The 13105-nt window shown below is 40.0% G+C and overlaps 1 protein-coding gene across 7 annotated transcripts in view; it reads left to right on the forward strand.

Annotated features, from left to right (window-relative positions):
* LOC309475594 (protein NLRC3-like) overlaps positions 1–13105 on the forward strand; it is a 38377-nt gene that overhangs the window by 16549 nt on the left and 8723 nt on the right. For 3 of the 7 annotated variants that reach the window (XM_082138424.1, XM_082138423.1, XM_082138425.1), the window contains 6 exons: positions 99–1878; positions 2451–2798; positions 5252–5407; positions 6347–6393; positions 7701–8232; positions 11937–12061. In XM_082138424.1, the coding sequence (XP_081994550.1) occupies positions 99–1878; positions 2451–2798; positions 5252–5407; positions 6347–6393; positions 7701–8232; positions 11937–11976 (2903 nt within the window). In that variant the 3' untranslated portion in view covers positions 11977–12061. Of the gene's footprint in view, positions 1–98; positions 1879–2450; positions 2799–5251; positions 5408–6346; positions 6394–6536; positions 6692–7700; positions 8603–11936; positions 12062–13105 lie in introns of those variants that run through there. The other 4 variants (XM_082138426.1, XM_082138422.1, XM_082138421.1 and 1 more) reach the window with 4 other exon arrangements.

The raw sequence follows: 13105 nt of genomic DNA on the forward strand, positions 1-13105 counted from the left end.
GCCAGAAAGACATTTCAAAACTGTTGCTGTATAAAACTGTTTATTCATACTGTAAGTGCAATGCTCCTGTTAATAATATGACTTTACAACATTTTTAGACATTCTTCAGAGCATAAAGAATAAGATGAAATCAAGAATGATGAAGGACTCTGAGAGGATTTTGGAGGGAAGTGCACAACAGTCAGTCACTCTAAATAAGATCTACACACAACTGTTTATCATCAGTGACGCGTCGGACCCAATCAATAGAGAACATGAGATCTGGCAGATCGAGACGAATGATTCAAACACATCAGTGCAGGCAGTCATAAACTACAATGAAATTCTTAAACCACCCTCGGATGAAAATAGACCCATGAAGACTGTTTTAACGAAAGGAATCGCTGGAATCGGGAAAACGGTCACAGTGCAGAAGTTTGTCCACGACTGGGCAAGCGGAGAAGCCAATCAGGATCTAGAGCTTGTTTTTCTGCTCCCGTTCCGAGAGCTGAACTTGCATGTGGGAGAAAACCAGAGTCTTTTTGACCTGCTTTGTGACTTTTACCCAGAGTTCAAAGATGCAAGACAGATCTCTGACTGGATCTGTGATAGAAAAGTTCTGTTCATCTTAGATGGTCTGGATGAATATAAAAATGATTTAAGCTTTCAAACCAGCATTTTGTCAGATGTTAAAAAAAAAAACACACTGGATGTCCTTCTAGTAAACCTTCTGCGAGGAAAGCTGCTCCCATCCGCACACCTGTGGATCACCAGCCGGCCTGTGGCAGCTGGACAGCTTCCATCTGAGATCTTCACACAGGGATGCATCACACAGATCAGAGGATTCACATATGAACAAAAGGAGGAGTACTTCACGAAGCAGTTTGAGGATCCAGCTCTAACCCAAAAAGTCATCTGTCACCTGAAGTCTCATAAGAGCCTCTGGATATTGTGCCACATACCTCTCTTTTGTTGGATTTCGTCGGTTGTTCTCAAAAACATCATTAAAAGTCAAAATAAAGATAGAGACATGCCCTCAAATCAGACAGAAATGTATATACACTATCTGCACAATCAGACCAGGTTAAGCCACAACAAATATCAAGGGAAAGAACTGCCACCACAAGATGCTCTTATACAGCACAAAGAATTGATTAAGAAACTGGCAGAGCTGGCATACTGGAAGCTGAAGGAACAAAATGCAATCTTCAGTAAAGAAGACTTGAGGAAATATTATATCACTCCTGAGGAAGCTCTCCGATATCCTGGTATCATTACCTGTGTCTCTGAGGACAAGTTTGGATATAGCAGGACTAAACTTTACAGCTTTGTCCATCTCAGTGTCCAGGAATTCTTTGCAGCCTTGTTTGTTTTTCATGAATTTCTATCAGGAAAGCAAGACTCCCTGGGACTGATTAAAGTTACAAAGGAGCAAAAGTCTTATTTGTCTGATTTTCTCAAAGGCGTGATCGACGTGGCCGTGCAAAGCAAAAATGAACACCTGGATCTTTTTAACTGTTTTCTCTTCGGAATTTCTTGTGATTCCAGCAGAGAAATACTTGAAGGATTCCTGCCTCGATTGCAAGGCAGTAGTTCAGAAGATCACAAAAAAGTGACAAAGTACATTAAGTCTTTGAGGAGGAAAGATCTGACCCCTGAGAGATGCTTCAGTCTTGTTCGTTGCCTTGTGGAGCTCAAAGACATTTCTTTTTTGGAGATGAAAAATCTTGAACGCTCACGGACCAAAAAAACCCTCACACTGTTCCAGTGCACGTTTCTGGCTTTCCGGTTTGTGATGTCAGATACAGACCATGAAGAGTTTGTCCTTAGGAAATACAACATCACTTTAGAAGGATTTCAGAGATTCTCTCCAGCCATCAAGTGCTTCAGAAAGGCTCAGTAAGTATTATGATGCTGTGAACATCTTCATAATGTATCATTAAATATTCTCAGTCAAAGTTAGTCTGGATTTTAAGCCAGATTTTGAGCCCGATTTGCATATTTGAGGCTTGTCTCAAATGACTTTTTGTCTGAAAAATCATCAATTGTGTGGTGTCATTACGATTATTTCACTGCTCCTGATCACGTTGGAGCCTGCACGATCACAACTCTTGATCGGGCTGCCTCTGACGTGACACCCACGATAGCCAATGAGATCAAGCAAGCTTCTCCAACGAGATGTTGTGTGCTTCTATAGCTGAAACTTGGCAGCCACAAACATGCCATGATATTGTAGTATTGAGAAAGATCACCCATATTCTTTATTCTCATATTCTCAAGTCAAGTTTTCCATAGTTTTAAAATCGGTTAAGATTTGAAATCATCTAGTGTGTCCCAGGCCTTAGTGTAACTGTTTAAATGCACAATTGTAACAGTTTAAATGTAAATTTGTTACAGTAACAGGGTATAACTGCAAAATTGCAACAGGGTTTAAATGTAAAACTGTAACGGTTTAAATTTAATTCTGACAGACTCGAAGGAAGCGGCTTTACAGAGAAACACTGTGATATCCTGGTGTCTTTCCTGACCTCTCCAAACTCTCACCTGACTCATCTTGATCTGAGCCACAATAGCCTGGGACAGTCTGCAGTGAAGCAGCTTTCTAAGGCCCTCTGTGATCTCAAATGCCAGATTCAGATGCTAAACCTCAGTCACAACAACCTCCATAGTCAGGACATGGAGCTGATCAAGGATGTGCTTTCAGGATCAAATGTGAATCTGAAAATCCTGGACCTCAGCGACAATCAAGTAGAAGATCTAGGAGTGGAGATCCTCTCAGCTGGGCTGCGGAAAGCCAAGTGTCATCTTGAGGTTCTAAAGTAAGTAAAACTAACTGCAAACATCAGGGTCGAGACCAGTAGCATAGCCAGAAAAGAGACTCTGGGTGTGCATCTGAAAATTTGGGTGTGCCACATTTATTGTCAGATTAGGCCATCCTTAAAAATATTCTTGTTTGCCGTAACCCGACCGACCCTGTCAATTTAGGACCGACCCAATTATTTAATTTTTTCCCCTTTTAGTCTGACCGACTTGCCGGTTGTAAACTTGCGTTAAGACCGACCGACCGATTTTTTTATTTTTTTATTTTTTTTTACTCTTCAAACAACTAATGCAAATGCAATAAAATTATATTAATTATATTTTAGTAAGTAATGTGTATATAAATTGCCCATAGGCCTACATACAAACATAGGCTACGTTCTTTATTTTAAATAATTATCGGGACCAAAAGTGGTCAATAAAATACGCGGAGAACATTCCGAAAATTAAATATAAACTCAAATATATATAAAAAATGTTTTAAATCGAGCTATTAGTATTATTCTTATCCGTATCCGTATCCGTGTAATGATCAGCTGTTAAACGGGTCTTTCTGCAACCACGATGCGCGCGCATCCCGGATGTTTACAAACCTATAATTGGACCTGTGTCGCGATGTGAGAAGGCAGAATCGCGACACACCCCTTCCAACTCCCAGAGTTATCCTTCCCGTCCAGATCCAATGCTATCACATCTTTACATTACTATTGGGCAGTTCCAGCGTTATGGACGTGACATTTGCAGTCAAAACTTGAAATATAAATTATCAGAAAATGCGTTTAATACTAATATATTGAAACGTATGTTTATACATCCATACTCCCTTAATAAAGGAGTCCAGACATTAGAACAATATCAGTCTACACATGCGTTTTATATTTAATATGAGGGAAATACACTTGCGTTACTTTAGAATGTTCAGTGACGTCACAGAACTGGCAGATTCAAACTGCTTTCGCGCGTTGGTTGGCGCTGAGCCAGAGACGGATGCGCTCTGCGCTTGTCATATATCACAACTAATATGCAGTGTTTTCAACTACATAATGTTTATTTTATGTTTCAGACATTTAAATACATATAAGTACTTGTAAAACAATACATCTGTAGTTTGTAAAATACACACTGATGTCTATGGAAGCAGCAAAAACAATCTATTCAAATGTAATTTGCCGACATGTTTTATTCATTTATCAGACACACATAGCGGAACTATAAAGTTTACTCTATTCTTCTCCCAGTTCAACAGCCACTTACTTTCATGTATTTCGGGAGAAACTGTGGAATTCAGGTGCTGTAAATCCGGCTGAACTGCAGCGCTCATCTCGTTATAGATCAAGATAATTGATAAAGGTTTTTAAACGAAGAATCGGAATATCAGATAGTTGACATGGTAAGCAAGTTTGTGAATGTTTTTAATAAAAAAGGAAAAAGGAAATAAAACGAATAGCGATACATCTGTTAGTATAGTTATTGTGGCTGCGGTGTGTCACGTGACAACCATGACGCGTCGCCATGGAAACAAGGGGTCAGTTAAAATATTTTTGACTTACGCGTGAAAGGGTTAATTTAAAAAAATATATATGCTAGGTAAACAACAATAGCCCAAGTTTAGTAAAACATTTTTTATTGAGACTATAAAAAATAATTCTGCATCCATTTTTAGGCACACCGTGGCTACGCCCCTGGTTGAGACAGATGGGTCAAATAAACCGTTAAATAGATTATGTAAGGGTGGCCAAGGACCGCCCAAGAGGAAATTTGACCAACATGTAAAGCAACTAATATTAAGTGGCGTGAAAACGTAAAGTCGATGTCAGAAGATAACAGACCGGCATACATCTAATAAATTATTCATTCAAGAACATTGTGCAAGTTTATTGCAACAATGAAGCCGTGAAATCCAGCATTTAGTTGGTCCTGATAAGCGCTCAATGTCACAGTTGTAAACTCAATGGCATTCTTCTTCCATGAGGGGATTTGGCATCACAACGGCTTTGCTTCCAGGCGGACTGTTAAAGAACATGACACGCACGTCTCCCGGAAATCCTGTAGAATTCAACCAATCAGATAACGATTTTTAAACTCCTGAAGTGTTTCCCATTTTGTGTGCCTTATGCATCAGACGTTTAGCCAATGATCCGTGGGCGTAAAATCTGAGGCTGAGACTAAGGTTCGGCTGACAAAAACGTTTGGGAATCCTTGATGTACTCTAACTGGTAGAGTATGACATTAGCCATACCAAGGTCATAGGTTTGATCACTCGCTGATCAAAAAAGAGTGAACAGAGTGTAGAGTGAATGCAAAATCATTTACTAAATGCCTAAATATAAAAATGTAAGGAAACCATCAGAACCAAAGCTGGTTGGTCCTTGAAATAGGCAAACAAATGAATATCATGAATGTTATTCCTTGACCAGTTGATCTAAACATAAAATCGTGTTTTGCTCTATAGACTATCAGGCTGTCAAATTAAACAAGGAGTTTCTAAGTTGCTGTCGTGTTTGAAAGCCAAATCCTTTTTGAGAGAGCTGGACCTGCAGTATAATGACCTTGGAAACATCATGGAACAGAAAATTCATCTACTGAAGGCCAAGCTACCCTCACTGAGGTACTGTAGTAGCATCTATCTTGTATGTTCATGTGAAAGTTTGGTATGAACATCCACTGGATCCGTTGATTTGTCCTAGTCATTCAGTGAATTGTTCACTGTTATATTTAGGTATACTTCCTGTAGGCTGTTTTGTTACGCAAGTACTGTAGGTGATGACCAGCGAGCGTCTCTGCACAAGTAACAGGCTTCAGTGATGGGAAAACACAAATCTGTTTAGGAACATCAATGGGTCTGTCTCGTTTACTTAAAGGTGCATTGTTTTCAGTGGTGTATAAAGACCTTCAATATGAACCGTTATGTTTTTATTATTTTAGAATTAGCCATTTCTATCTACATACACCGTGGGTTCCCTTACATTGAAATAGTCCTTTTTGCGCCGCCATGTTTCTACAGTAGCCCTAAACGGACAAACTACTACAGAGCGCGTTTTTGTCACTATGTTGTAAAGTGCAAAGAAGCTAACTAAAGTCAGCAAATAAAACACTGACACAGTGATGAACAAGTAACAATAATATTCACAATAACATATAGTTTTACTGAATAATTAAGTAAATATAATTTATTTATTTTTGTAAAGAAACCTCATTGCTTAACTAGCTACTCTCTGCTCTCAGATGATGACATCTTTTCTTGTCAGCCATCATTACTTCTGTTGGTTGCAATTCGGAACCTCACCACTAGATGTCGCTAAAATTTACACACTGCATCTTTAAAAGATTTGTTCAAAAACACTTTTTAAAGAACTTTTCATGAGACCCAAAATTAATTTAGGAATCCTTATTATATGCTGTTGATTTGACAATTATGAAATGTAAAGGTAAAAATGTGAATGCGTTATGGAATGAGAGACTATCCATTCATGTTTAAAATGTGTTTCAATTAATGTGCAAGTCTTAACATATTAACCCTACTAACCCTAACTCTGACTCTAACCAGAATTTCCTCTGGAGGAGTCTGCCATGACCAATCAGGACTGTACAAATGTGAGTTTAAACATACACATGGATGTTCATCAACACAAAGATTGTATAGGTTAAAATGTATATGAATATGTAAGTGAAAGCGTTTTTGTAGATGCTGTAACTGCTTCACCATTTTTAACACCTTTTCCATTTCATTTTAAAAGGTCTTGCGGTCTGACAGATGGATTTATACAAATACTTAAGGTAACGCTTTATTTTAAGGTGACGTAGTTACACATTACTACATGTACTTACTATAGTATTAACTGTAATATGCATAATTATAATAAACTAACCCTAACTGTAACTATAGTAAGAACATGAAGTTAATTAATATTACTCAGTACTTATTTGAGTTAGTACAATGTAAGTACGTCACCTTAAAATAAAGTGTAACCATAGTTAATCGCCTGGTTTAGTCCCAAGTCTAGTCCCAGACTAAAATGCATTTGAGTTGTTTTAACTGAAAGCAACTTGCACTGAAATACCTTAAATTATGTCAGTGCAATTGTTTTGTCAAGATGCACACCAGTAATGTTTTTTTTTCTAACTGTCTACTTAAAGCTGCCGTCGGCAAGTCTGGCAGATTGGGTCGATTAGCCAAAATTTTGAATGTTTACAACTCTCATGCCCCTCCCCACTACCAGCGAGCACCCTCCCATCGAGGTCGTGCTCGTCAGTGCGTCACTGTGCGTGTGTACCTGATTTTCTGTGAACGCGTCCGTCTCTTCAGCATCTATCAACACCATGGACTCGGAGGTAGGCTGCCCTGGCTAATCTATCCATAGATAGCAATTAACCGAGGAATTGGAAGCTTGTTAGTAGATTTTCTCTCCGCCATCACGCTTCATGCAATCTCCAGGCGAACTTCAGGCGTGGCGTGTGCATGTGATATTAACGTGCGCGAGTGAGGGGGATCTGTGGCGTGTGCACGACCTGTGATTGACAGTCAGATCTCACACCCCCCTGCGCTGATTGGACCTGATGAAGCGGGAGCGCTGGATTTTTGCAAAACAAATAACACGCTCCAGGTGGAGTTATAAACTCGGGTTTTTTTCTAAAACCACCTTATTTATGTTGTTCTGTCGGATTATAGTGTCGATTACACTGAATATGATCAAAAAAATGTTGCCGACGGCAGCTTTAAGTGTCCTAATTTATGCTGTTAAAATAGCTTTAGATGGAATATGGCATGTTTCTTCCCAAAAGTATTTCACATCATCTACACACATGGATGTGTTGCTAGAGACAAAAATGAGAATTTACTGCTAATGCTAACTGTAGATATTTAAGCTGACGTTTTCTGATGAATCTTACTTTGTTTTTAGATGCCGTCGCGCTCACCTTTGACCCTCAGACGGCTAATGAATACCTATATCTGAGCGAGAACAACACAGTAGCTGTTCGTAAGATGGAGAAACAACAGCTTCCTGCTAATGACGAAAGATTTGACAAGATCAACCAGGTCTTGTGCTGCCAGCCGCTCTCAGGACGCTGCTTCTTTACGGTGGAAGTGACCGGGACAGATGTGCACATGGGCGTGGCCTGTAAGGGAATCAAGAGAAAGGGTGCGAGTGACGCAGTACGTCTGGGACGCAATAAGATGTCGTGGAGTTTATGTTGCTTAAAAAATGTATGTGTGGCTCATAACAAAAAAACTGAATCATTAACTAAACCACTTCAAACAGAGTCAACCAGAAACCTCGGTGTGTTCGTGGACCAAAAGGCTGGTTCTGTTTTCTACTATAGGTTGAGCCCAGTGCCTGAACTCTTGTACATGTTTGATGCAGATTTTCCTGAGGACCAGGAACTTTATGCTGCATTCAGTATTCAGAAACCAGACTGCTCAGTCTGTTTAAGGCAAGCATCACTACAACAAAATGTATAGAATGTCAGTTGTTTGTGCTTCAGATGTGAATGATGCCTCAAATCAGAAGTGCATTGTTAATTTACTGTTTAATCTAAATCAGTGTGTAGATTTTAGCGGCATCTAGCGGTTCGGTTGGGATTTTGCGATGTTGCATTGTGACAGTGCAAGTTGCCTCTAAAAACACTAACGAAGAAGAAGAAAAACAACAGAGTGACGAAACACGCTCTGTAGAGAAGTTTGTCTATTTAGGGCAACTGTAGAAACATGGCAGCGCAAAATGATGACTTAATGTTTAAGGGGACCCGCGGAGTATGTAGATAGAAATGGTTCATTCTAAGGTAATAAAAATATAACGGTTAATTTTTGTAAGGTCTTTATACACCACTGAAATGCATTTCTGACAATAGATCCTCATACATTTTACACACTGCACCTTTAAGTGATCAGACTTTATGATATTCACCACCTTTTTCAGTTAAAATGTATTTAGTTGTATATATCTCTGTCACTGGTTTCATTTCATCAAAAATAAAATTGGATTCATTATGTATTAGACTCAGTATTAGACTGATTACTTAAATCTGTTTTAATATTCTGTAATCAGTCTACTCTCACTTAAAGGGACATTTCACCCAAAGATGAAACGTCTGTCATCATTCACTCACCCTTATGTAGTTCCAAAACTGTCTAATGGTGCGTTCACACCGGACGCGAATAGCGCGTCAGGCGCGAGTGATTTCAATGTTAAGTCAATGCAAAGATGCGTTACGCGCGTAAAAAATTCTTGCGGCGCGAATGAGGCGTAGAGCGCGGCGCGGTAGACGCGCGAATTGAGCATCTGGCGCGTTAAGCGTGAATTATTTTATTAGTGCTTTTTGTGCATTCACGCGTTTGATGCGAATTCGCGTCTGCCGCCCGAGTTGAAAAATCTGAACTTCTGCGTCAATTCGCGCCGTGTTAACCAATCAGGAGCCTGCTTGCTGCTGTCACGTGGTGAAGTGACAGTTTATAATGTTATTTTATGTTTGGCCTCAATAAATTATTTTGTAATATGACTAAAATGCACAACAAAGCAAATCTTTCACATAAAAACTCGATTTCAATATATGAGATACTCATTTTGTATTGAATGCAATTTATTCCATATCTATTCTAGATTATATGAAACATTATTAATCTAATGTAAAGACAACCAACACAATTTAGTGTATACAAACTAAAAAAAAAAATCACAGGACAGGTTTCACTTTTGGAGGCTGGCTCCATTTATTATCAAAACAAAAATAAATGACAGATTAGGTGGGTGCGGGCGAGGGTGAACCTCGCACCGGGCTGTACAGCGCGGGCTCGTCAAGCAGCGACCACTCGAGGCCGAGGCCTTATACGGCCTACGCTGTCCTCGTCAGCGTCCTCACCGTTAGGTCCACCAAACCTAGCTCCTGGAGCAAATTGTGAAACTCCTGAAACCCTCCGGAGGGTCTGGTGCATAGACGTTGGAACAGGGGGGGCGGGGGGGTCGGCCGCCCCCCCCACCACCACCCCTTTTCCCCACCCCTCTAGGGGTCAGCCAGCTGTTTTTTTCGTTGTTTTTGGTTTCCATTTTATATATACAGAATCTGAATTAAATGTGTTTGATTTAAGCCTACATTTCAACATTTTGTGTCATAAAATTTCTTGTTTTTAAGCCTTTCGCACGTACGGTCACACCGTTGTGATCAGTCTAGGCTGGTCCCTGGAGCGTTTCACACCGGTGTGATCAGAACGGTCAGTGCATCACATGATCAACTGCTAAATTCAAATGTTGAATTTAGCCAGAGACAGGCGCGCTCAGAGCTGTCATATATCACAACTTTTCAGTGTTTTCAACCACATACTGTTTATTTTAGGTTTCAGACATATAAATTCACATAGCCTAAGTAGGCTACTAAAAAAACAATACATTTAGAATTTGTAAAATACACACTGATGTCTATAGACATCAGTGTGTATTTTACAAATTCTAAATGTATTGTTTTCGGAGGTAATAATAATCCTTTCCATTATAATTCGACACGTTTTATTCATATCAGATACACATTGTGTAAGTAACTTTAATGTTTACTCTATTCTTCTCCCAGTTCACCAGCCACTTACTTTTATGTATTTCGGGAGAAGTGGATGAATGTGAAATTTACACGTGTTGTAAATCCAACAGATCCGATTCTCTGAACTGCGTCTGCGGCACAAATTAACACGGCGGCGCCCATCGCGCATACAGCTCAACTAACGCGATCGTTATAAAGGTGTTTAAACAACAATACACTTCCACTTGCATATATTTGACAATCGGAATATCAGATATTTCATGCCATAGCTAACACATTTGTGAATATTCTGAATAAAAAAGGAAAAATGACATAAAAGCAGATCATCATTCATTCAGCGCTGTTGACTTTAGAGCGCTCCGTGGATAGACTGAAGGAGTGGTCCGTGGAGCTCGCTGAACTCCAGACACACATGGCCACGTTTTCTGCGCGTTTATGACCCTGCTCTGCGTAAATGCATTGCCTCTTTTGACGCGTTTTGACATAGATTTCATTGAAGGTAAATTGGAGCGGCCACACTGAGCTGTCCGTAACGCCCACAGACTTGAAGTGAACGAGACAGAGGCTGTCCGGTAGCCTACTGTCTGAAATGGTTAACTCTGTGGGGATGCATGTGCAAAACAGGTTTAACTAATCATAAAGTCAATCAGGATACATAACACAGGCTACTAGGCCTTCACTAACACCCCCCCCCCCCCCCCCCCCTCCCCCCCCCCTCTCAAGAATCCCGCCCCCCCTCTCACAATATAGTTCCCACGTCCCTGGTCTGGTGGACCCGAGTACAGCGACGATGTCCCCTACGCAGCTGTTTCTGCTCACCAGAGCATATACGAGCGGTGACTCTCTCGATTAATGCTAACGCTAATGCTCGATAAACATCTAAAAAAGATGGCTGCCAACGGGTTTCGAAACTTTCGCCTCTGACGCGCGTAAATTTCGCTTCAAACTTTTGTTTTTACGCGCGTCAATTTCGCTTTTGACGCGCGAATTAACACAAAGTGGTCAAGCGTATAACTAGACGCGGCAGGCGCGAATTTGACTGGTAAGGCTGGTTTTCCTGCAAAAAGCCCAAAGTATACTTCGACGGTATGCTTTCCGCAACGGTCTGCACACTTTCCGATGTAATTTTCGAGGAGGTTCTGTGAACATCTGCAACCAAATTTTTGTGTCCGTGTAGACAGTGCACATACAACAGTGTGTCAGTGACTTGAGCACAAGAAAACAAAGTCCACTGGATAGAGCGAATGCGCCGAATGTCTCTTTCCGTGCTCACGGCCAAAGGAGAATACTTTGAAAGGCTTGCGCACACGACAATGAAGTATACCCGGGCCTTTTGACAGAGGACAAGATCAAGCACCCAGCAATAAAACATAAATTTGGAGAGAAGATCTCAAAGAAAGAGCACACCGCCTTGCCAAAACGTCTCTCCTCACTTATCTATAAGTCCCCCTCTTCCTACCCCCCTCCTTTTCCCTAACTCAACTCAAGTCAAGTTTCCCTAACTCAATTGAGAAATTGATGTTATGTCATTTCTGAATTGGCTTCTTGTTGTTTAATTGTGTAATTGGCATGATACATTTTTACCTGAAAGTGTTATATTTCATTTCCAGGATAGGTCACACTAAAGACCAATCAGCACGTCACATGTGAAAGAGAAAGTAAAAACGGAGAGTGTCAGAAAACAATACAAAGGAAAGAAAAACTACAAAGAACACCCAAGCCACACATCTAGATGTCACATAATGATGTAACAATCAAATATAAATGTCTTGCTCTTACAGAAGATAGGATCGCTCTTCCGAACTTTTACTATCATTGGCTACGTTTACATGCAACCAAATAATCCGTTAGTAATCGGATTGACAGCTCGATGGCACTGAAAAGCCTTCATGTAAACACCTTAATTGAGCTCAGTCCGGATTAAATTTTGTTTGGATTGAAAGGGGAGGTTCATTCCTTTTCTAATACGATCGAGAGAACATGCAAACACTTGATCGGATTCTCGTCCACTGATGACTGGTTTTGGGTGCAGGCAGGGAGGGGCAGTTTTACTGCGTAATAAATATAAGCAGCACGGCACAACGGTTCATATGAGTATTTACTTCAAATTATGACCAGAAATTGATAAATATTAAGTCTGCTGTTTAAAACAAATAAAGAGAATAGTTAATATGCACAAACAGCGGGAAACTCTGTATATTCGTGCAGTGTGCGCATGTCAAAATCTATTACGATTTAAAGCTTGTGACATATAAACGCGCACATCAACCCGATCATTTGTTTAGCGTTCATGTAAACACTACATTCAGATTCATCAATCGGAATGAATTCAGTCCGAATGAAACAAAAGTTGTGCATGTAAACGTAGCTATTGTCAGGTGCTTTGGAATATGGGGAGAAATATGAAGACACTAAAGACAAGAGAGGGCTGCTCATTTTCCCAGAAAAGGGAAAACATGATTACATGATTTGAATGAACAGCCTGGTGTCAATAAACCACTGATGTGTTATTTTGGCAATGGATCTAGCATTCTGCATGCTGTAAATCAGACTCAGAGACGAAGGAGTTTGGAAAGATAACATTTATTTAAATGAATTAGTGACAGAGACAGAGATCATGCATCTGCATGATCTGCGACTGTGCAGCATCCCTATTATTAGTTTAATTACATCAAAAACAGTTACATTACCACTTTGCTGTAGCTTTTTAGCTTTTCAGTATGCTACCAAAGCTACTGTATTTCTTAACACATATTACATTGATAGCAGGGCTTAAAAA

Source organism: Leuciscus leuciscus, assembly GCF_965113295.1.
Source record: "Leuciscus leuciscus genome assembly, chromosome: 15".
In the NCBI taxonomy this organism is placed as follows: domain Eukaryota; kingdom Metazoa; phylum Chordata; class Actinopteri; order Cypriniformes; family Leuciscidae; genus Leuciscus; species Leuciscus leuciscus.